Source organism: Netta rufina (assembly GCF_964035555.1).
Source record: "Netta rufina genome assembly, chromosome: 24".
NCBI classification, from domain to species: domain Eukaryota; kingdom Metazoa; phylum Chordata; class Aves; order Anseriformes; family Anatidae; genus Netta; species Netta rufina.
This window is the reverse complement of record NC_140148.1, coordinates 7,290,100-7,312,229: the sequence shown is the minus strand read 5'-3', so window position 1 is coordinate 7,312,229 and position 22,130 is coordinate 7,290,100. Positions and strand designations below refer to the sequence as shown.

The window sequence follows — 22,130 nt, the reverse complement described above, 5'->3', positions numbered from 1 at the left end:
AACTCGGGGGGGATTTGGGCTGGGGTCTACTAAAGGCACTGCGGCCCTTGGGGTTGGGGCGTTTCTTGGGGGAACTCGGGGGGGATTTGGGCTGGGGTCTCCTAAGGGCACTGGGGACCTTGGGGTTGGAGCGGGTCTTGAGGGAACGCTGGGGGGGTTGGGGCAGGGGTTTACTAAGGGCACTGAGGAGCTGGGTGTCAGGGAGGCTCCTGGGGGGACTCAGGGGTGGACTGGGTAGGGGGCTCCTAAGCGCACTGGGCAGGGGACTGGCTGCAGGGCTGAGCGGGGGGCTCACTGCTGGCATGACGGGGGACTGCAGCGACAGCCCACCCTCAAGCTTCTCGGGGCGCAGCCCAGGGGTTGAGGGGACCTCACCGAGGGCTCCTGTGGCTTCCAGTCCCTGCGTGCTCGGCTCCTCGATGTCCTCGCAGAGGTCGGGCAGCTGCGAGAGGAAGCGGCCGAGGGCAGGACTGCTGGGCAAATCGGGGAAGGCGTCCTGGGGCTCCACGGCATCGAGCCAGCTGAGCAGCTCCTCCATGCCGGGGATGGGGATGTCCAGGTCAGCCAGGAGCTCGTCCTGCATGTGCTGCAGCTGCTGGCTGTCCCCTGCCAGCTCTGGAAAGGCCTCGGCAAAGGCATCAGGGCCCAGCTCGGGCAGCTGCGGGGGCTCCTCAGGCACCTGCGGGGCTGTCGCCGCTGAGGACAAAGCAAGAAAATCCCCCAAGACGGGCGATGTCAGCTTTCCCATGGCCCCTGGGTGTGGGGCACCCAGTGGCCGGCTGTGCCAGCCCCAAACTCACCGTCAGGCGTCGCCGTCTGGGTGCTGGCGGTCCTTGGAGCCTGGGCAGGCTTGGGGGCAGTGGGGCCGGGCAGCGGGGTCCCCTGGTCCTTGCTGAGCCCCACGGCGTGCAAGCAGGGCTCCGGCAGCTGCCCCCGGCTGCTGCTCAGGGTGCAGGGCGTGGGGAGCGCCTGCCCCCGCAGCGGAGGCCCCGGGACGAGGGGTGGCGGGGGGTTGCGCTGGGCGGGGGCCTGCAACAGGCAGGTGCCTGCGGGGTGCAGGAGCTCCCCATGGAGCACGGCCCTGGGCCCCAGCCCCAGCGCATGGTGGGGTACCAGTGTCCCCGTCACCATGGGCTGTCCCCACTGATGGACGGGGGCACAGGGAGGAGCGGTGTGGGGGAGCTGCCCCCCGGCGGGGAGCTGCACCAGCTGCAGCTGGTGCCCCATGGTTGGGAGCTGCACCAGCTGCAGGTTTTGCTCCACAGCGGGGAGCTGCACCAGCTGCAGGTTTTGCCCCACAGCGGGGAGCTGCACCAGCTGCAGATTTTGCCCCACAGCGGGGAGCTGCACCAGCTGCAGCTGGTGCCCCACGGCGGGGAGCTGCCCCACAGCAGGGAGCTGCCCCCCGGCGGGGGGCTGCCCAAGCTGCAGGTGGTGCCCCTGGGCTGGGAGGTGCCCCCCAGGTGGCAGCTGCACCCCGGCGGGGAGCTGCAGCACCTGCCCCTGGACCCCTGGCACCACGTGCCAGATGGTGGCCTGGGGCAGCGCGGAGGGGAGGGTGGGTACCTGCGGGGGCTGCAAGGGCAGCGCCGTCGCTCCGGGGAGGGAGGGCAGCAGCCAGGCAGCCACCGTTGGCGGCACGGCTGGGACGACGAAGGGGGAGTTTTGCGTCTGCGCAAGCCGCGGAAGCCGTCTGGGGAAACCCTCTGTGGGAAAAAGGCCGCTGGGCTGAGCTCTGGGGCGCTGGGCTCGCCAGCAGGGCCGCAGCCCCGGGAGGAGCGGGAGCCGGCTGCTGGACCTGCCATGGTGGCTGGAGAGTGGGGCGGTTGCTTGGGGAACCCGGGCAACGGGGGTTCCATCCCAACGGCTCACCAGCCCCTCGCCGACATCTTGGGGAGGACTGCAGGCTTTGGACCCAAGCAGGCTGCCCAGCGCAAGACTTGGCCATGTTCATTAGAACATTACTAGCCTCTAAGCCTCATGGCATCACCTTCCATCTTGACTGCTAAACCTCCTTGCTCCCTACTATCTTCTTTGCCAAGATACAGCTGTCCACATTTACTTTTCCTACTTGGCTGGACTGAATTTAAGAAGGGAGCTTGCAACTCTTCCTCTTGTTTGCCACTTCATCATCAAACCAAATGAAAACCATTTGCCTTTAACCTCTTTATTTCAGGCCTTCTTTCCTAGTGGTCATTCAAAACTGGGAAAAAAATAGTCTACCAAGTGGGGTTTTTTTTTGATTTGATAATAAATCTGCAGACTGTTAAGTCATCAAGCACTTCAAGACTGTTTGAAATAATCTCGAGATTAATATAAAAGGAATTCCTCACACACGCTGCGGCCGCTTACCTTTAGTATAGTCGTTGGATGCGATGGAGCAGTATTTCTTGCTTTCGCCTGCACTGGAAGTCTTCCCTTCCTTGTAAGGTTGTTTACTGCTCTCACTTCTGCATTACTGTCCTGGTTTCAGTTAGAACAGAATTAATTTTCTTCCTAGTAGCTGGTGGAATGCTGTGTTTTGGCTTAGGATGAGAAGAGTGCTGATAACACCCCGATGTTTTAATTGTTGCAGAGCAGTGCTTATACCAAGCCAAGGACACCTCAGACTTTTGCTCTGTCCTGACAACAGGCAGGCTGGGGGTGCAGTAAGAGCTGGGAGGGGACAGACCCAGGACAGGTGACCCGAACTAGCCAAAGGGGTATTCCATACCATCTGACGTCATGCTAAACAATATATAGGGGTGGCTAGCCGGGGGAGGGGGACCAGACTGCTCGGGGTTAAGCTGGGCATCGGTCAGCGGGTGGTGAGCAATTGCATTGTGCATCACTTGTTTGTACATATTATTATTAGTAGTACTATTATCATCATTGTATTATTATTATTATTATTATTATTATTATTATTATTATTATTATTATTATTATTATTATTATTATTATTATTATTATCCTGTCTTATTAAACTGTCTTTATCTCAACTCACGGGCTTCACTTTCCATTTCTCTCCCCCGTCCCAGAGAGGGAGGGGGGAGGGTGAGCGAACGGCTGCGTGGTGTTTAGCTGCCAGCCGGGTTAAACCACGACGATTACTCACATGAAGAGCCATCTGGAGGATGGGATTCTTCCTTCTTCTCCCGCGTTATCTTCTGGAAACGAGGATCTAAGTGTTCCAAGGAGCCTTTCGCTTTCCTGGTGTTTCTCCTTTTTCTTCTTTTTCTTCTCCTTTTTCTTCTTTTTCTTACGCTTGCGATTGGCATTGTCAAAGTGGAGCGCACAGAAACACAAATCATGAAGCCTGAAAGAAACATGCAAGTTAAAAAGGGAAAAAAAGATGTGGCACTTGTTGCCTATATGAAACTTGATTTATTTTACCACAGGTGATGATTTGCAGCATGTCAGCTATTTTGTGGTGCTTTGTGCACACGCAACTTACTTTAGATGCAGCAAACTTAAGTCTTCAGATTGAAGGACCATAGGTCCTGGTTTGTACACAGATCATTAACAACGGCTAGCTCTGGAATATGTGCAAGCAGAAAAAATCTTTTAACCTAATCTGGAATGGTGTACGGATGTGATTCGAACTATGTGGTCCAAAGCTAGTGCTCTGACACAATTCAGCAAGAGCTTTCCTGTCTTCACTGATCAACCTAACAACATGATCCCCAGCCAGCTGGTGCTATCTAAATAACTTAGAAACTACCAGAAAAAAAAAAAAAAATGACATGAGAAGCACCCAGAAAAAAATTAGGATAAAAAATGCGGAGTATGCTGGAATCCTTGCTTACTTGGAATCCTTCTCTCCATGTTTATCCTTAGACTTCTTTTTCTTCCAGAACTTGTGATATTTTTGCATTTTTTTCACCACCTACAAGCTCCTTTTCTATCTTTCTGTCTTTCCTTTCTATTTCACTTTCACTACCTTCTGCACGGGTATATTTTCTTTTTCTGTTTCCTTCTGTTTCATTTTTCTGGCGACAGTTCTCCAAATGAGCTGACACAGGTGGAAGCGCATGTCTTTCACGAGAATGTCTTCTGGAATTTTGCTGAGGTACCGAGCAACGATGCAAGTCTGCTCGGGGTGTGCTAAAGCGACGTACATCTTCCTCTCTCAAGAGGGAACCGTGAGGCCATCTGCTTTTGTAATGATAATGCTTATGTGACCTGCTGTAGTAAGTTGCAGTCGATCTGTCAAAGGCTGAATTGCCGTGAGAGAACTTTCTCTCTCTACTGTCTCCTGTCGCATGAGGTGAATAGTAATCCTTGTAATAGCTACATCTTTCCCATCTCCGTGCTTCGTCTCGATAGTATCTTTCTCTGCTCCAACTTCTTTCCCCTTTGGGTCGGTAGTACCTATTGCTACCTTGTTCTGATCTTCCTCCGCTGCCAGATCTGTACTTTGAATATTTGACTGCTCTTCTGCCATTCTCAGGGCTGTTTCTTTCAAGAGGGAAAGATCTGTACCTGCTTCCCTCCCAGTACTCCTGCTTGTGACTCTTTTGCTCAACAAATTCCACGCTCTGAGAACACCTCCTCTTGCTGGAAGGACTTGCTTTTTGACTCTCCTTCTCTTCACTAGGAGCATGTTCCCTCTTTCTTTGGTAATGCTCTTTGTCAGTGGTTTTAGTCTTGTCCTTTGTATCTTGGCGTCTATCTGCAATAGCTAAGGAAGAAAGATTGTTAGAGCTACATTCAGTGTCAGACTTGAGAGAGGAAGTTTGCCGCAATTTCTCACCAGGCTCACAAGACTCTTTGCCATACAAAACATTTTCTTTTGAAATGAGGTCACGTTCTTTTGATCTTCTTGCTTTCTCCTTGTCTCCACGGTCATCACATTGGTACTGGGCAAGGTATTCATCATTCCCAGGAGATTTCGGAGGTTCCGCAACACTGCATAAAATAAAAACCCATTTCTCACTTCTGCTGAAGGACGTGAATATTAAGAGTAAAACCTTCCAACGTCAAACAAACAAACAAAAACCTCCGGACTACAGGAACCCTCGCAAACTTATGCCATTTAGAAACCTCTCCTGTGATTAGGACACCTTCTTCAGCTCCCAGAGAAAGTGCTTTTTCCCCTCTTGCTTCTGAAGCCATTGCACTAAAAAAGCAAACGCATCTGTCTCCTTCCACCTGCTGCTCTGAGAAAAAAGGCATAGGGGCGAGCGGGGAACAGCCAGTGTTTCTCCAGACAGTGGAGAAAAACGGAAAAACATTCTATAAAGGAACACAAGTTCTCCTTGAGGCACCAACCTGCATCAGAGTGATATGCTCAGTGCTGATCATTAGTTCTGTTCGTGACACTGGACACACAGTATGGAATTGTACTAATTTAAATCCTTCCATTAAATACTATTAGTAGACAGATAAAACTGTAACGAACTTCCATAAAGTCTTGTCTTAATCAGACTGTGCTCATTTTACCTCATTTCCTCTGACAAGCTGTTCAGCTGGCTGGCTGTGAAGGACTCCGTGATGACTTCTCGATTGACTGAAGGCATAGCTCCAGGCATCTGCAATTAAAACGCACAAGTCAGCAGACAAAAAAATACTATTTGTAGTAGTACTGAGGACTACTCTTGTCAGAATTTCTCCATTAAATGGTAAGCAAGACCGCTGTGAGTTGTATGCATTATCTACACTTCAAAGATAACCCCAACTCACCCCCCAAAATCTACTTCATGAAACTTAGGAATTTTTATCTCAGCTGAGCTTAAGTTGACAAGTTCTAATGTAAGCGCAGGTCTGCAAATTCTAAGGGGATAATACCACAAAGTCTTACGATCACGTGTGTGCTGTGTTTTCTCAGTATTTCACCTGAATTAGGAACACAATAAACACTCCCGAATACATCGTAGGTGAGAAATTCTCGATGGAGCAAATCTATGTTTCAAGCGATCCATTTGTTTTAGAAAAGAACATCTCAGAAGGTTTAACAGGTTCAACTCGGCAAGTGGAATCATCAAGTTTCAGTCCGTTTTCTTTAGATTCATTAACTAACCTAATAGCACCATTTAGTGAATCTGTTTTTGGCAGCTCATGCTGGGATCTTCCTTTGTCAGCATTCTGACAGGAAGAATTGGAATGCTGCAATGTACGGACTACCTTTCCAACCAAAATTCCATTAGAGGACATTGCATTGCAATTCCTTTGAAATAAGCCCTTTGACTCCTCCTCAGATTTTCCTGAAGATTCTGCACCATAAGGGACTGTGTTATCAGAGCTGAGTTTAGGATTTTCATTCACTGTTGGCTCCACAAAAATTTCATCAGAAACTTTTTTGTTTGTTTGCATTTGCTTCATTTGCATTACCGAATTTGTAATTGTGGATGAAGGAACAGCCTGGTAGAGATCTTCATCCTCCACAGCACTGCTAAGACAGTCAGGCTGTGACACAGTCTGACGAGCAGGCAATTTATTGTGAATACTGATGGTGATCTTCTGTTTTCTTGACGTATCAGTAATTGAAGGCCTGGTAATTGCCTGGTTCTGAACACAGGCCATTGGTGGTGCTGAAGATGGCCTTTTTAGGGTGACACCAGTGGTCTTTGTGTCCTCTTTTATGGATCCATTTCCATTTAAACGGCTTGAATTCTGTATTTAGAAAGAAGAAATTGCAAGATGGATTAACGCAAACACTGCATGTAACATTTTCAAACACAAAACTCTCCTACTGAGTGTTTCTACAAATGGTCTTAACACCTCAAAAGAAAAACACACTGCCCTTTAAGGATAAATACAAGTCCAATAAGCGTATTCAATTCCTGCTTTTGGTTTACTGCAGATTGGTATCAAATTAACATCATCTTTGAAAACCAGCCAAGCAACTTAACATTACCTGCTGCTATTCCCAAATATATTTATTTTCCCCTTTAAACATACCCTGAAAAGCCTGAAGTAATCGTTCTGGTGCTCAGGAATAAGACATTTAGTTTTCCCTGTCTTAGCTAAAGTGACGAGGATAGGAAAAACAAGTCCTCTTTTAAATGATTTGAGGATTAGTACACTCTGCTTAAATAGTCAAAGAGCGTAGCTCTCTGTGCTTTAGAAAGCTGTCTTGGAGGTATAAAGTAACGGAGTCGCATGGCTGCACAATTTAGCAGTAACCACTGTTTGAATGACTCTGGCTGTAGCATGAGGGCTGTGAAGAAAGCTGCAGCGTGGGAAGGAAAACAAAACTAAGATGCCGAAAACCAAACAAAAAACCCCACACCAAACCCCAAACCCACTAGCAGTTTGGTGCCGTTATCTGCCCTCCCGCTTCCCTGAATTACCTTAATCATATGAGGAAGAAGTCGTGGTCCCATAAATCCAGCCTGCTTACTATTAGCCCCCTGCTGACCAGGAGGGAATGAACAGGGATAAGATGGTGCTGGCAAGTAAAACGCACGTTCTCCAAGTGTCAAATCATAGCGCCTTCAGAAAAGAGCAGTGATCGTAGTTTAGTTTTTCTTTCAGCCTACTCTTGGATTAAATCCCATCCTATCATTTTAGAGGAACAGCTCATACGATATGGAAGCCTTCTCTACAGAAGGCTTCGCCAAGACTACAAACTGAAAAGTAGAGAACAGTCTTCCTACTAAGACTATCACTTGCACAGCAATAATTCATTCTTACAGCACAGATGACCTTCATTTCTCTCCTTCTCTAAATTAGCCAGCTACAGATAACACATAGATAGCAATTTACACAAGTGCTGCAGTTTAAGGCCAAGCAACAAAAGATAATAAACGACACAGAGAATTTCAGGTTAGACAGAACTGAATTAGACAAATAATAATCTTCTCCCGGGATAGCAAGAAAAACACTTGCAAAACAGAAAAATATCAATAACAGGAAAGTAAATCTCTTCTGAACACATTTTAAGATTTGTTATTACCTGATATAAAAAAGTATGTAAGCTTGCTGACCAAGAACTCTTTTAATGTCAGTACGCACTACTTTAGCATCATTCATCTGATACCAAAGTCCATTACCAGCCTGCAAATAAAGACAACGATTTCTTTAGGTGAATTGCACGTTTTCCAATTGAAATCACGGATAGGAACAAAATACACACATGTCAAATAAAAATATAATGAAATCTTTTTCCCTAGAAACAGTAGCTGCTAGTCATGCTTTAATTGGTTTGCCAGCACAACCTTTACCCTGTTAGAAATGCTGTTGACTTCTACCTTTACATAGCATATATAGTGTCCTGAGTGACAGCTGACACCGTGATGTACCAGCACCGCGTATAAGGCATAGAGCAGTGGTTCTCCCATTGACTGCGACATGTAGGCTCTCAGGTCCAAATACTCCGGATATTTCACCTCCTAAAGAGACATCAAGAAGATAGAAAAATTATCCCAGAGTACTTCGTGGACTAGCCAGAGAAAAACACTTCCAAAAAACACAGACTAGAATTTATTTCTAGAATATATTTCTAGAATATATTTCTTGATTCACTACAAATAAGTCTTCCCATAAACAACGTTTAAGACTAGAAGTTGCAGAGAACTGTTTCCTGATGAATCAGCCTTCTCAGAGGAAAGCATATGCTTCTTGTCAAGCAGGAACTTTATTGATATTAAGAGAAAGAATAAGCCATAGTCGTTAGTCTACAATTATTGTCTGAAAATATTAACAACTTTCAGCTTTGGGGGATGTCCCATTACACAATGATATAGTTGCATTACAGTGGTAAATATACCTTGTTGATCTTTCCACCTGTGAAATCTGCAAATCTTTTCAGTGATATTGTGAGAACCTTGGAAGAACGGTGTATGGTAAATCTCTTGGACGCAGGAACCATCTTTTTACACCTTAAAAACAAGCAGAGATAAGTGTTTGAAGGCATCTTCTTTTTTCGCCCCCAAAACAAACTCCTTTTAATGTCTCACGCATGCCTATGCTATTTGAATGATATTTACTTGCATAATAGGTTGGTCTTTTTTCTTTTCATAAACCCATGCACTGCGTGTCAGGTTTGTTAATACACAGAAGAAGGTAAATTTTCCCAACAACTCAGAGCATAGCGGGAACAGGAATCTCTCACGAAAGGGTATGACCAGGTTGGATGGCAAGGTACCATTTCTTGGTCTACAAAAGTGGCTATTTGAACTCCAATCCTGGATACATTCTTTCAGCTTTCAAGGGAAACACAAATACTGAAAGCGGAACGAGAGAGCCTTGGTCCCCAGGACTAGAAATTGCAAATAATCTCCAACATAGGTCGACTATCAACATCAAAAATACAACAGAAGCACATGGTCATTCTACAGGAGGGAGACATTTAACAGTAGGAAGTCTTCATGTACTGAGCTTGTCTGGAAAGACACTGAAACCATCTGCCATCCTTTGAAACAAAATAGTTCAGTTTGACACATTGCCCGCTCCAAGGTAGGACCTACAGTGTAAGCAGTGAAAATTAGCCACTAGCCCAGAGAACAATGGAAACTGGGCAGTTTACATCAAGAAAAGTACTGTCGAGAGCTAATAAATAGAAAGAACAAAAGTAGCTCTTTTTGAATTCTGATGGCAAAATACAAGCCAGAGAATTGCAAACCCATAGGGAATGCCTATGAACAAGACTTCCCCCCTCCAAAGAAACAAAAACCCAAGTCTTTTATAAACTTCCACAAAACTTGTAAGTAGATCCAAAGTTTAGAGGTAGTCCAACAGAGTCATGCAACATAGAAAACTGACATCTAGGATTAAGACCTAATTCGTCAAAATCTTACTCGCTACATTTATAGCAATTCTCTCCATCCAGCTCTTCAGGTTTCACAAAGAGTTCCAGAGCTCTGCTAACAGACGAAACCGCCTAGAGCAGCGAGAAAGAAGAGCGCAAAGTCACCGTAATTCAAAATTCCAGAGACATACTAGTAGTTTATAAGAGAATCTTACTAACATACTCAAGCGATCTACTAGGAGCACTGTGAAGAAGGAGGCAGAAAGAGCATGCTCAGCATTGACCTCACCTGGAAGGCATTTGACTTTGGAACAAATACTTTTCCAGTAGCCTAGACAGCATCTACAGTGTGCTTTGTCATCAATACTGGGGACAAATTCATCAGTCTAACAATTAGATGTATATTGAGGTAGAACAACAAAGAAGTATGACAGCATTATAATTTTTGCAGAAAGAGAATTTTTTCCCCTTAAACCCAATGCAAATGTGGAGACTATTTACATGGGTTCCACGGAAGGACAAAGTCCAATCCACTTCCTTAGCACCACCAAGCTCTTATGTTTTAACATTATATGTGGTTTGGTTTTTTAAGTTAAACAAGTTTAATTTAGAAAGTTATGCATGTACTTAAACATCATGAATTATATTTAGAAAACATCTTACCTTTATATCCAAAGTGATATCAAGAAATGCCTCATACGTATCCGAAACTGCTTTGCAATTCAAGCACTTCACTGGAAACAAAATATAAATGCTTAACATTATGTGAAGGAGACTAACTGTCCAAATTCAAGTTGTTGACAGATACTACTTTAGACAAACTACAGACTGCTTTACTACCGACAAAAGACACAGATCAGTTCTAAGGACCGGAATATTTTTTCAAGTACCTCTCGATCTTAGAAATCCTCCAAATATTTGATGAATGATGGTGGTAGCTTGAGAAGATCTGTCCAATCTGGAAATAAATTATAATCAGACCTCAGAAGATTTAAGGCACAGAGTTAACTCTTCAAAGAGTTTGATGAAAACCAAGGATGATGTAGACTTTCGTTGCTGATAGTAAATAAGGCACTAAAAGGTGCTAGAGATCATTTTTGAGAGTAAATAAAGGACTAGAAGGTGCTAGAGAATGTATGAAAGTGAACTTGTTTATGCTTACTCGGTGCTTCCGTTCAAGCACGCTTCCTGCATAGCATCAACAGTATAGCGCAAGAACTCGTGTGCGTCTTCTTGACTGCCAAAACGGAAATGTTGTCCTATTCCTAAATAAGAAGATGATAGTATTGACCTCATTTAAAAATGAAATCATTCTTGTATTTCTAAAATCTCTCTTCATTTGAGTGTTAAAACCACTTATACACATCAAATAATTATTTGAAGATTACAAGCTATCGAAAAGAAACACATCTGAAGCCACTTACGACTGAGATTACTGATAACATGCGTGGGCTCGATGGCATCAACAGTGCAACGCAGGGCCTGGTTAATGTGAGTCTCCATCGTGCACATCATGCAAAAATCTTGTTCACGACCTGAAGAGTGAAAGAACAAAGCATCCCAGTCCAGCGAAATATCCATAACTACAAACATCTAAGTACAATTTAAACTATAGATACAATATCCACTCTCCTTGCTACATTCTATTCTCCCAAGATGCCAATGTCCCAACAGTCTTGTAACATTTCATTTCACACAACTTTACAGAATAAAAATATCCACTAAGCCTGTATTCAAATGCATTTTGTGATGAGAAATCTAAAAGACTACTGCAAAGTCGCAGTTGTAAAGGCTGACAGGAATGTGAACTCCACAGGCTGCAAAATGTATTACTCTCTAAAATTACTACCAAATGCATTACTGTCCAATGCACTTCATTATTCCCATGAAGCAATAAATGATCCTTTAATAAAAAAACAAACAAACAAACAAACAAATAACTAAATAAATAAACCATGGTGCATTAATTGCACTCCATATGCTATTCGGAGCCCACTGCTAATACAGTGCTCAAAGCCAGCTTCTACAGGTAAAATCAGGCAAATAAGCTTATCTCACAGAATCACTGCTGTTCTTTCACCTTCAGAGCTATCCAACAGATTCAAAATACTCTTAGAAAGTACTCACATGACTGGCTGTGCTCAAGAGAAAGCATGTAATTGGCAAGTGGGGGTGTGTAGGTCAAACACTGTAGAGTAGCATTAAGAAAACATGTGTTGCCAAGATTGTACAGGCCAACTCCAACACTTTGTGTTTCTCGCCAATCCATACAAATCTTCTCAGGTGGAAAAAGAATGCTCTGTGGCGGAGCAATTCCATCATTAACGACTGCAAGAAAGTTAAATTTAAAAAGAGATCTTGTTTGTTTGTTTCTAAGAAAGGTATTTAAAAAAATACTATTCTGCAGGAGCACCTAGAGGAGCTAGCTACAATCCAAACCAGAAAAACTTATTGCAGACAGCTTTAATACCACCAAATTCAAATTGGCTGGTCAACACAATGTTTTGGGGAAAAAAAAAAAAAAAAAAAACAACTTTAGTCAACCATTTTAATTTTTCTAAGGCAAGGCTAACTGCCATTCTGTTTGTAGCACCTAATGCCAAGTTCCTCTCCATCTATAATCTTTAACCTGATTAACTCAACTACTGTTTTTTTCCTTATTATAACTTAAACCACAAACTTAGACTTGAAATTATACGGTAAAAACGTAAAAACTAGGAACTAGGAATGACGGTACCCCTACAGATACCAGATTTTTTCCTGAGCAATGTTATCCTTCAAAAAACCTGTGAAAAATGGAAGCTGTGAATAGCAACAATCAAACACTTTTCTTTGCAAAACAGAAAAGACATGGAGGAATCTGTGCATTACAAAAAGCTCCCCATATTTCTCTGTTGACTGTAAATATATCAAAATTAATTTCTGTAACATCAGTCACTTCAGTTGCCTTAGGAGATTCGCTTTTGAAGTCTTTGTTCACAGTAGTCCCCTTCTCTATCAGTGCAACAAGTAAGAACTGCATTTTCTACTTTTGCTTTGAAGAAAATGGAGGCAGGATAAAACGCACACTTACTTAGATCTCTTGGGGCAAAAGCCTTAGATTTTTCAGATGATCTACAGTAAATAGCACCTCCACGTCCTTGGGCCACAGAGACTTGGCTTGAATCTTCTGCAGGCACTATCCGGCCCCAGTTGGCGGTGCGTGACATCAGTATTTTAGTACTTGGTTTCTTGGATTTGCCAGACCGCCTTGAAGAGGGCTTTTTAGGCTTTGAAGATTTGGGCTTCTTAGCTACGGTCATTGTTCACATCTGCAACAGAGACAGAAGTTCTGGTTGACGTAAGAATATCAGGAAGCATTCCAAGAAGAAAAGAGTAACAGAAGTCCTGTCACTTAATCTCAAAGAAACAGCCTTAAGAACTAAATCGCTGGTATGAATGATTTAAAAAGAATCCCCAAACTAAACACACAAAGTGAAAGTTTCCATCTAAACTCTATCAGTATTACTTTTAGCTTCTGCAGAACTAGTGGCTGATGCCATTTCTTTCCCTTCCGTAGGATTTTAATCCATTACAACTCTGGAGTCTTTTTAATATAAAAATGTAGAAGACATTCTCTGAGGGGAATCAGTTATTTATTGATTTCCGGAGTTTCGCAATTATCTGTTAATTAGTACCTATGATCTAATAGATAATTGTTGCAATTATCTATTGCTGGCATGAGTAACGGAACACTATTACTTCACTGCCTGCGTTTTTCTGTTTCGTCTGCACAAAGGTACCCAGAACTCACTGCTACTTTTCTTCTGTCTTTCCAGGGCTCGCCCTCTACCTCACTGTCTACTGCACCAGTCATGAGGGGTTTGTTGTGATTCTATAATGAGCCTAGCTTTTAAATACACCTTTTCTGGGCGTCACTTGGTGACGGCAAGTTAATTTGTGAGGGCTCCTCAGTCTACATCAAGCGGTCGCTTTTTCCAGGTGAAAAAGCGGAGCTGTAAGTGGCAGTACACTAAAGCCCTGGCATGCTGAGATCCAAGAGGAGAGATGTTTGGCCCTCCTTTTCACTCCTGGGAACCATATACCTCAAAACCCACAGAGGATGGGCTATATCTCAGAGAAATCTTGGGAAAGGAGAGCATGAAGAGCATGTTTGCAAATTTATTTCTCCCTGGGCTTCTTCTGCTTCTCCAAGAAAGACGAGTTTGAATATAACTTTGGCAGCAGTACTTCTGGTGTTTTACTCCTACCACATTTAAAACTCCTACGACAAACTGAAAAGTTAGACTAAAAAGCAGCTCTTTCCGTTCTACTTTCTAAAGTTGCACGCTTTCCTCATGCAAAACAACAGGGGAATGTAAGCTAGAAACGGAAATGCTGAATGTAAAACAAAACAAAACAAACCTCAGCCCTCCAGGACAAAAGCCAATAACTGCTACAAAGTCCTTTTTAAAATGCTGATTAGGTTTCAAGGTGATACCGCTTTAAATAAGCATAGTTGTGTGTCCATAGGCAGAAGCTGAATAATGACAGGATGAACTTCTATACTTCATGTTTTGTTACTGTCTTACTGTAGCACACAGGGACTTGTTACCTTTAGGGAAACCACTAACCTCATGGAGGGTTTAAAACATAAGCTAGTTTGTTATACCAAAATGACGGAGAGAACAAAGCATAAAGTGCTTTCAGATTTCTAGCACGCCTTGATTGCTGTCCATTAAACTTCAGACACGTTAAACAAAACACAGTAAATAAGAAAACTCCTAGTCCCACAGCTGGCAAATTGTGTGCAGAGGTTGTAATTAGAATTTTTTTGCCTTGACATTTTACATTTAAAATTGATTTTAAATCCATTCTATACACACTTTCCATTCCTGAAAAAACAATACGCAAACCTGAAAAATGCATTTACATGAGAAATGAAGTCGTCTTTGTCCGATTGGAAGACTAAGGTGACAGCTCCTGGGCTCAGGGATAAGCTCCGATCTTCACCAGTGACAGCTCCTTTTTTAGGATTGAAAGGGAAAATGTTTCAGCAACACTTTGGAAACATACTTAAGGGACAAGAAACAAAATCAAGACTGCAGTGAGAAGGAGAACAGAAAAACAATACTGGGGAAAATGAAAGGGAAGGGAAGGGAAGGGAAGGGAAGGGAAGGGAAGGGAAGGGAAGGGAAGGGAAGGGAAGGGAAGGGAAGGGAAGGGAAGGGAAGGGAAGGGAAGGGAAGGGAAGGGAAGGGAAGGGAAGGGAAGGGAAGGGAAGGGAAGGGAAGGGAAGGGAAGGGAAGGGAAGGGAAGGGAAGGGAAGGGAAGGGAAGGGAAGGGAAGGGAAGGGAAGAAGAAAAAAAAGAAAAAAAGAAAAAAAGAAAAAAGAAAAAAAGAAAAAAGAAAAAAAGAAAAAAGAAAAAAAAGAAAAAAAGAAAAAAAAGAAAAAAAGAAAAAAAGAAAAAAAGGGAAGGGAAGGGAAGCAAAGCGAAGCGAAGACCTTGATCTTTATACTGACCAATGAGATAAGCCTTACACATTTTTAAGTTTATTTTTGACAACTGATTGAGGTGTTACCAGGTATTAAGTACGATTCAAGAGCAAATATTAACACTAGAAAGAAGAAATCCGATCCACCACCACTGTTTCAAAATACATCCATTTCTCATTTGGAGATGACGTCTCTCTGACAAGATAGTAGAAAAACTGTAAATACCGATAGAGCTTCCTCTCCCGATGTTCCATATACATACCGATGCTGTTCCTACATCTATGCTCTGAGCATAAATTTATGTTGGCATGAGTGACAAGAGAGGGTGTTACTCCTCTCTTTGTTTGCTTTGCCTTGAGAGACACACCTCTTGTCCATTGAAAAGTAAATTCAAGATTCCAGATCAGTTAAGACAGTTGCTATCCCCCCATTCAGAGTTCTGCAGCAGCACTGTTCAGATGTGTTTAGCAGTCTCTTTAGAAAATGTTATCACTTAGGACCTGCTTCTCAGTAGGTCCACGTTTGGCCTCCGCTTAGCAGAGAGTCAATCCCAGCTTAAGCTTTCGTACAAGAGCCCCTTCACGAAACGGAGTTGAACCCTGACATAACTGAGTTGAACCTTTAACCTTGAAGCTTCCTTAAAGAAGAAAGCAGCACCCAGGCCAGGAAATAGAAATTAATCGTCACTTTACCCTGAAACGCAGTGGGCTATTCTGTGCTGGCAGGATTGCTGCCGGGCTGGCCGACGAGGCGGCGGGCAGCTCCCCGGGGCCACAGGGCCTGGCACAGGGAGCCGCCGGGGGTCTCCAAGGTCCGGGAACAGCAGCAACAGCGGCAACAGCAGGGACAGAGGGGACAGCAGCGACAGCAGCAGCCACCTCAGCCGGGGCCGTCTCCACAACCGCCACAACGGCCTCGGAACGCCACCGAACTCGGAGCTCCAGCGTGACGCCTTTTGAGCCTGGCCGCGCTGCTCATGGCTAAAACCAGAGCGTTTCCTCCGGCGTGTGTTTACTGTCGGTGCCAGATCGGCCCTCACCCCGAGCTCTCCCTGCCGGGAGGGCTTTGGGGTTGGGGTTTCCCTCCCGCCGCCGCCGCGGGCAGGCCCCGCACGCAAGGGGTCCGCGCTGGGGAGCAGCATCTCACCCACGGCGAGAGACAGAGGGCACGACATGAAAAAGCCCCGACACGAAAAAGCCACGGCATGCAGCCGAGGCGGCGGGGAGACGGCTCTGAGGGAGCTGACACTTCGCCCCGCCGCCCTCCCCTCCCGGGCCGCCCCGCCGAGCCCCGTGCGCCTCAGGTGCTGCGCTGAGGGGGTGGCTGGCTACTGAGACAGCTGCCCAGGGCACTGCTCATGGCACCGAGCCTGACGGAGGTCAACAAGTGTTGAACAATGCTCTCAGACATCGGGTCTCACTTTGGGGTGGTCCTGTGTGGAGCCAGGAGTTGGACTTGGTGATTATTGGGAGTCCTTTCCACCTTGGGATGTTCTCTGATTCTAGGTCAGCAATTCAGTAGCTGATGAGAAGTGTGGAGTCATTCAAAGGGAAGAGAGAGCACAACACTTCTTGTTTGCAGAAGCGGCTATTTGGTAACCAAACCGATGATTCCTTTGCTTCTAGAGCAACTAACAGCAGGGATCCGCTTTACAATAGAGGGAAAAGAGTCGTTGGCATGTCATGTGAAGTAAGCTTCAAATCCCAGAGGATGATTTTGTTGGAACTTTATTCAGCTGAAAACACAGAAGCCTTGCTTTTGCTTGTGTTAGTTACAGCTCCAGTTTACTTTGGTTGGGAGGGCAGGCATTCCAGGCTAATGTGCTGTACCTGTTCCTTCAGCTCATTGTCCATAAACGGAGGAGCAAATGAAATCAGTTTAATCTCCATTAAATGCAGCAGACAAAGCGGAGTAGAGGGCGATCTAGCACTTAATTTTTCCTGTAAGCAGGAAACCCAGAACTCAACAACACTTTTCAAATCTTGTCCTGCAGTAAATGACCAGCTGAGTGAAGCTTGCATTTAGAGGATGTGCTCCTACAGTAGACGGAAATAGCTTTTCCTCTTCACAAGTGCAACTGAGTGGTGGACTGGCAGCTACGTGGTTAACTAGTTGTGCCAAAGGGCTTGTGTTGAATGCACAGAAAAACATGCAGGTCCCAACAGTAAAGGGTTGTCTGTAGGCATGACACTGAGTACAGATGTTGTCTGCAGGTTCGTGCAGAGTGCACCGCGCCAATAAGCACCCAGAGTCGGAATGCGCACGAAGGTCTTTTAATTATATAATTACTTATAGAACTCTGCAGAGTCAGGTACTTGGCCATCTTTCGCAAAGCAAGCATACCTCTGACTCGAATCACCGTCATTTATACACAGGAAACTTGTGAAAACTCTCTCTTTGGCTCCTTTGGATTGGTTATTACAGCTCACCTAACTTATCTCCACTGAGCTTGTGCATTACAGAGGAATACCGGGGGGGAGGGGGAACAGGAGAGGGGGGACACACACCGAATCCCACATTAGCATAGATTAGCATTTTGACAGGTGTGATTTTTAATGTGCTAATGACCCTTAATGAGAAAAAGGTTACTATAGGTCAGTCTGGAGCTGGTGTTCTCCTTCCTGTTTTTTCCCTTTTAGCCCTTCTCTTCCTTGCTTCTGCTAGCTCAAGGCTACCTGTCTCTCTCCTTTATTTTCTCAGCTAAAAGACTGCACAAGCTACAGGCCTCCCTATTTGCTTCAACATTTCCTTGTTTTTTTGTTTTTTTTTTTTCCCAGCTCTGGGACGACACAGGTGTGGTTTGATATTTGCCAGTATAGCTAAAACTCACGCCAGTCTGCTCATGCACAATAAGTAGTAAGATTTAAGGACTGGTTTCATCGGCTTCTTCCATACTAACATCCTTCTTGTGTTTTAGATATGCTGTAGTTAAATCAACACTAAGTTACTACTTGTGGAGTAATTGCCTTAAGCGACTAGGCATCATAAGCACACCTGCATCCCAAAAGCTACCCGCCTCCAAGGTGCAACCACCCCTCACTGAGCACGCCCTCGGAATTTCTCAGAGCCTGTACCTTTAAACGCAAGTGAGATCATTTCTACCAAGCACAACCAAGATATGCATGACTAGAGTCACTCAAGCTCCACCTTAAAGATAGAAAATAATATCAATTGCTTTAAGAGAAAGGGGATGTTAGGGAAGATACTATCAGGAAGGATTCCTTCTGACATCACTCGACAGGCTGAGCCTCTCACTCCCCCACCCCCACTCCATTGGGACGCCGTGGGGTAAGATCTGAACGCTTGCTTATACCAGGCGTCTCTGTGGAATCTTAGAAATCTCTAGAGTTTTGATGCTTTTTAATGTCTTAATACCTAGGCTGTGTACCTGTGCATTTCATGCATGCTAGCTTGCTTTTGCAGACAGTGAATTTATCACTGACAATCCAAAGAACCTGTGTACCTGTCGCCATAAGAAATTGCACTTAATTGCATTCTTCCTAGCTGTGAGAGTTCTCCTTGAATGCGACTAGAGCGAGGCCGTACTGCGGTGTTGGTGAATCCGTGACCGTGATAGTTCAGCACCCTGAATCCGACGGGACCCATGACGGTCAATCGGCTACACCCCTTAACGCGACACTACTAGACGAAGAAGATGACAGGGCTTGCATGCACTGCATTAGGCTTTGCATGTGAAAACACCCCCAAATAATTTCACATGCATTTAACGTTTTTAAAGGGAAAAAAACAGGAAGGTGTAGTCTCTCTGTAAGCTACAGCCCTACATAGTTAAGGCATCAGCATTCATTCCTTTGCTTGATAGCAAAGTATGAACATACAGAAGAGTTAAATATTTTCTTTGCATTCTTAAAGGCGATTTTTCAGACTTGGGCTTCAGTTGTTGGAGTTGAAGAGATCAGTAGACATCCTTACTTTTACGTTAAGACCAAAATCTTTATCTAAGATTGTGTTATCTAACGCAACTAAACTCCCACCCCCACATGTTTTTTTTGCAACTTCGCAATGATCTTGCTGCAGTCCCACTCTGATGGTCTTTCAGTAACATGCAAACTGCCGTGGCAGATTCTGTTACAGTGCTTTTCTATTGACAGTGTGCATAACACTCAAGGTAAAGCCCCTCGTTTCGCAGTGGGGACATAAAGTGTTTCTTTGGACCCTGCTGCTTCTGTTAGTACTCATTTTTTCACAAACTTGTTGAACCTGAGCCGTGCCTACTGAGCCAACGAATGCTTTGATGACACAGTATTTTGTCAAAGCAGTTTTGCTTCTTGGAGCTACAGAAGCAGCTCTGGCTACGTGATAGGGAATTGTGCTGCATTGGCAAAACCAGACTTAGCTACAGACTTACAACACTTGCTAACTCGATCTATTTCAAATCTCATTTTAACTTTAAAGGACAATCAGTTTTGTGGCTCCTGTCTTACTAATTTGCCTTGTTTTGCATGGAAGGGCAGCCTGTGAATGTTTTGCTTTATTGCATGCTTCAAAAAAAAGGCTGAGGAAGAGACTGGAGGAACCTTTTCCATTCTATGGACTTTCCCCCGAGAGTGTGGAATTGCAGGCTACTTGGATGAATGTTCGAATATGAGTAAGGGAGCAGACCTCAGCCAAAGGAGGTGGAATACTTGCTTAATAGTAAGTATCAGTGTGGGGACATCTTTGCTTAACGGGAGCCATTTAAACTCTTCATAGAAACAAAATAAGCTGGACATCTTATGCTTGGAAAGCAGTATGGTTACACAGCTGCTAACATAATGACTTGAGTCTTCTGCTCTGCAACTTCAGGTTTTGTTTTCAAGAAGTGCATACATCAGTTTAAGCTTTGGACAAGGAGATTTGCAATGCAAATAGTGATAAACCAGAATCAGCGGCGCTGACGAGTGTAATGGTGAAATGCAGCAAATCAAGTATTCCTGGAGAAATGTGAGATTACAAAACTAGCAAGCCATGAAGCACTTTTGTTGTTGTTGCTGTTGTTGGTTGTTTTTTAAATCAATTCTTATATGCTGAAATAGCACCTTCAAGAAAATCTGTTTATCTAGCCAGGTAACGGTGTCTCCCTGTAAACAGGAAGGAAATGCCAGGAGCAGCCATACCTCTTTGCTGTCAAAATAAAGAGCACGTCGAGGCCAACATCATGCCATAGTGCAAAGGCTTGCTAAGAAAGATCATTCTAAGAGGTCTGCAAGAAAAGATGACTTACTTTGTCATAAGTTTGTCAAATAGAATGGACGAGTTAGTAGTCGAGTACCGACTGTGTCCGACTCTACAGCTGCGGCGCAGCTCCAAGTCCCTGTTTTCTCCGTGGACTCGTCTCACAGTTTTTGCACCAGCTCTACTCCTCAATGTTCTGGTGACTGAAACGCAGAAACAAAGGATTTTGAAACAGTGAAGATGGGATTCTCCTTATTTCACCGTTGCTCTTGTAAAATGGAAACAGACAAACAAAAAAGGCACCCTGAAGTGGATTGAGTTTTCTTTACATTTCAGATCAGAAGTTGGTGTCACAACCACTGCATTCCACTTCTTCATCGCTCTGCACGTTTAAACTGTCTACTTAAAACTGGGACCTGTAGGGAAATTTTTAAAGAGACTGAAAGCTAGCCAGACAAAAACAAATGTGCAACTTTTGTTCCATGCAGGAGGGAAATCTACTCCAGTTATTTCTGTCTTGGAAAAGTGAGAACAATCAACACCTTTCTCTAAGGTGTTTTCACTCCAGTCATGTCAAACTGTATCTAACAGTGCTCAAAACAAACACTATGACATTGCAAGCCTCTTCCTAAGAGGTGTATGTTTGATTACTCTGTTTATGCATGCAGCACTTCCATTTCCTGCATTAGGATCTAACAGCTCAAGGAGGGAAGAATCGTTTCAAGAGAAACACCCAAACACCAGATAACTCAAACTCGTGCTTTTTAGAAAAAAGCCTGCCCATTGTTTGCCATACAGCACCCTTTGGCACAGGTTTGTTGCTTGCACTGTCATTAAAAGAGCCAAGAGGACAAGGGGAAGGGAAGAGCTACACCACTGTGCTGCTAGGATCACAGCTAAGGTTTACTTTTGTGCTTGCCAGCTATAAAACTAAGTTTGAACTTATCAAGTATCGATTTACTTTGCACAATTAGAACAGTTTGCTTTGTGCCTACCAAGCTGCAATTCACACTGCTCCCTCCCCAAGGAATTCATAAAATCTCCTATTTGCACCTACCTCTCTTCACAGAAAAGTCACTGAGGAGTGAATTCAGCTGACTACAGAAGGCTTTGGGGCCAAATGAAAGCCATGGAGTGACCAAGTGCCATCCTCTTCAGTAACCAGCACAAATAGGTATCCCGGGGACTTACAGCCACTTACCTGTGTTATATTCTTTTTTTCGTTCCAATTTTGGCTTTCTCAACTGCCTACATTAAGAAAGAGGACAGGGCAGAGAAGGGAGAAAAGACTTGTTGTATTAGACCCATCAAGGATGGGAAATTTCACCATGTTTACAAGCCAGTGCTCCATGGTATACAAAGAGAAGCCTGTAGGCCTCACGCAGGATCCACATCCCAAGTCTGTTGCGTGCCATATACGCGCGGTTCTGTATGTACCCACATTTCCTAGCTTGCTCATGTTGAATTCTCAAAATTATGAGCAATAGCACCCAAGTGGAAAAGATACATGTCCTGGTTTCAGTTAGGACAGAGTTAGTTCTCCTCCTAGTAGCGGGTAGGTTGCTATGTTTTGGCTTAGAATGTGTGAAAGGATGTTTAGAAGATTGCTGATACCACCCCGATGTTTCAATTGCTGCAGAGCAGTACTTACAACAAGCCAAGGACCTTTCGGTGTCTCACTGTCCTACTGGCAATCAGAATCGGCGCACAGCAACAGCTGCGAGGGGACAGACTCAGGATGGCCGACCCCAACTGGCCAAAGAATTCTATGCCTTATGGCAACACGCTGCACCATGGATAGGGCGG

General features: G+C 44.4%; 2 protein-coding genes across 2 annotated transcripts; both read right to left on the bottom strand.

Moving 5' to 3' along the window:
* Positions 1–3,784: 3,784 nt before the first annotated feature.
* On the bottom strand, positions 3,785–5,853 carry LOC311218490 (uncharacterized protein; the record flags this gene model as incomplete). The annotated part of the gene is given in 4 exon segments (XM_084301169.1): positions 3,785–3,859; positions 3,861–4,440; positions 5,425–5,513; positions 5,818–5,853. Coding segments are annotated over 4 exon segments (780 nt in total).
* A 30-nt stretch (positions 5,854–5,883) lies between these two features.
* On the bottom strand, positions 5,884–12,975 carry LOC311218489 (ubiquitin carboxyl-terminal hydrolase 42-like; the record flags this gene model as incomplete). Its single annotated transcript, XM_084301168.1, has 12 exons — positions 5,884–6,594; positions 7,275–7,416; positions 7,880–7,980; positions 8,175–8,315; positions 8,693–8,804; positions 9,723–9,805; positions 10,337–10,407; positions 10,564–10,631; positions 10,836–10,938; positions 11,098–11,208; positions 11,801–12,001; positions 12,747–12,975. 12 exons carry the CDS (start codon positions 12,973–12,975, stop codon positions 5,884–5,886), a joined length of 2,073 nt encoding a protein of 690 aa, XP_084157294.1.
* Positions 12,976–22,130: the final 9,155 nt, after the last annotated feature.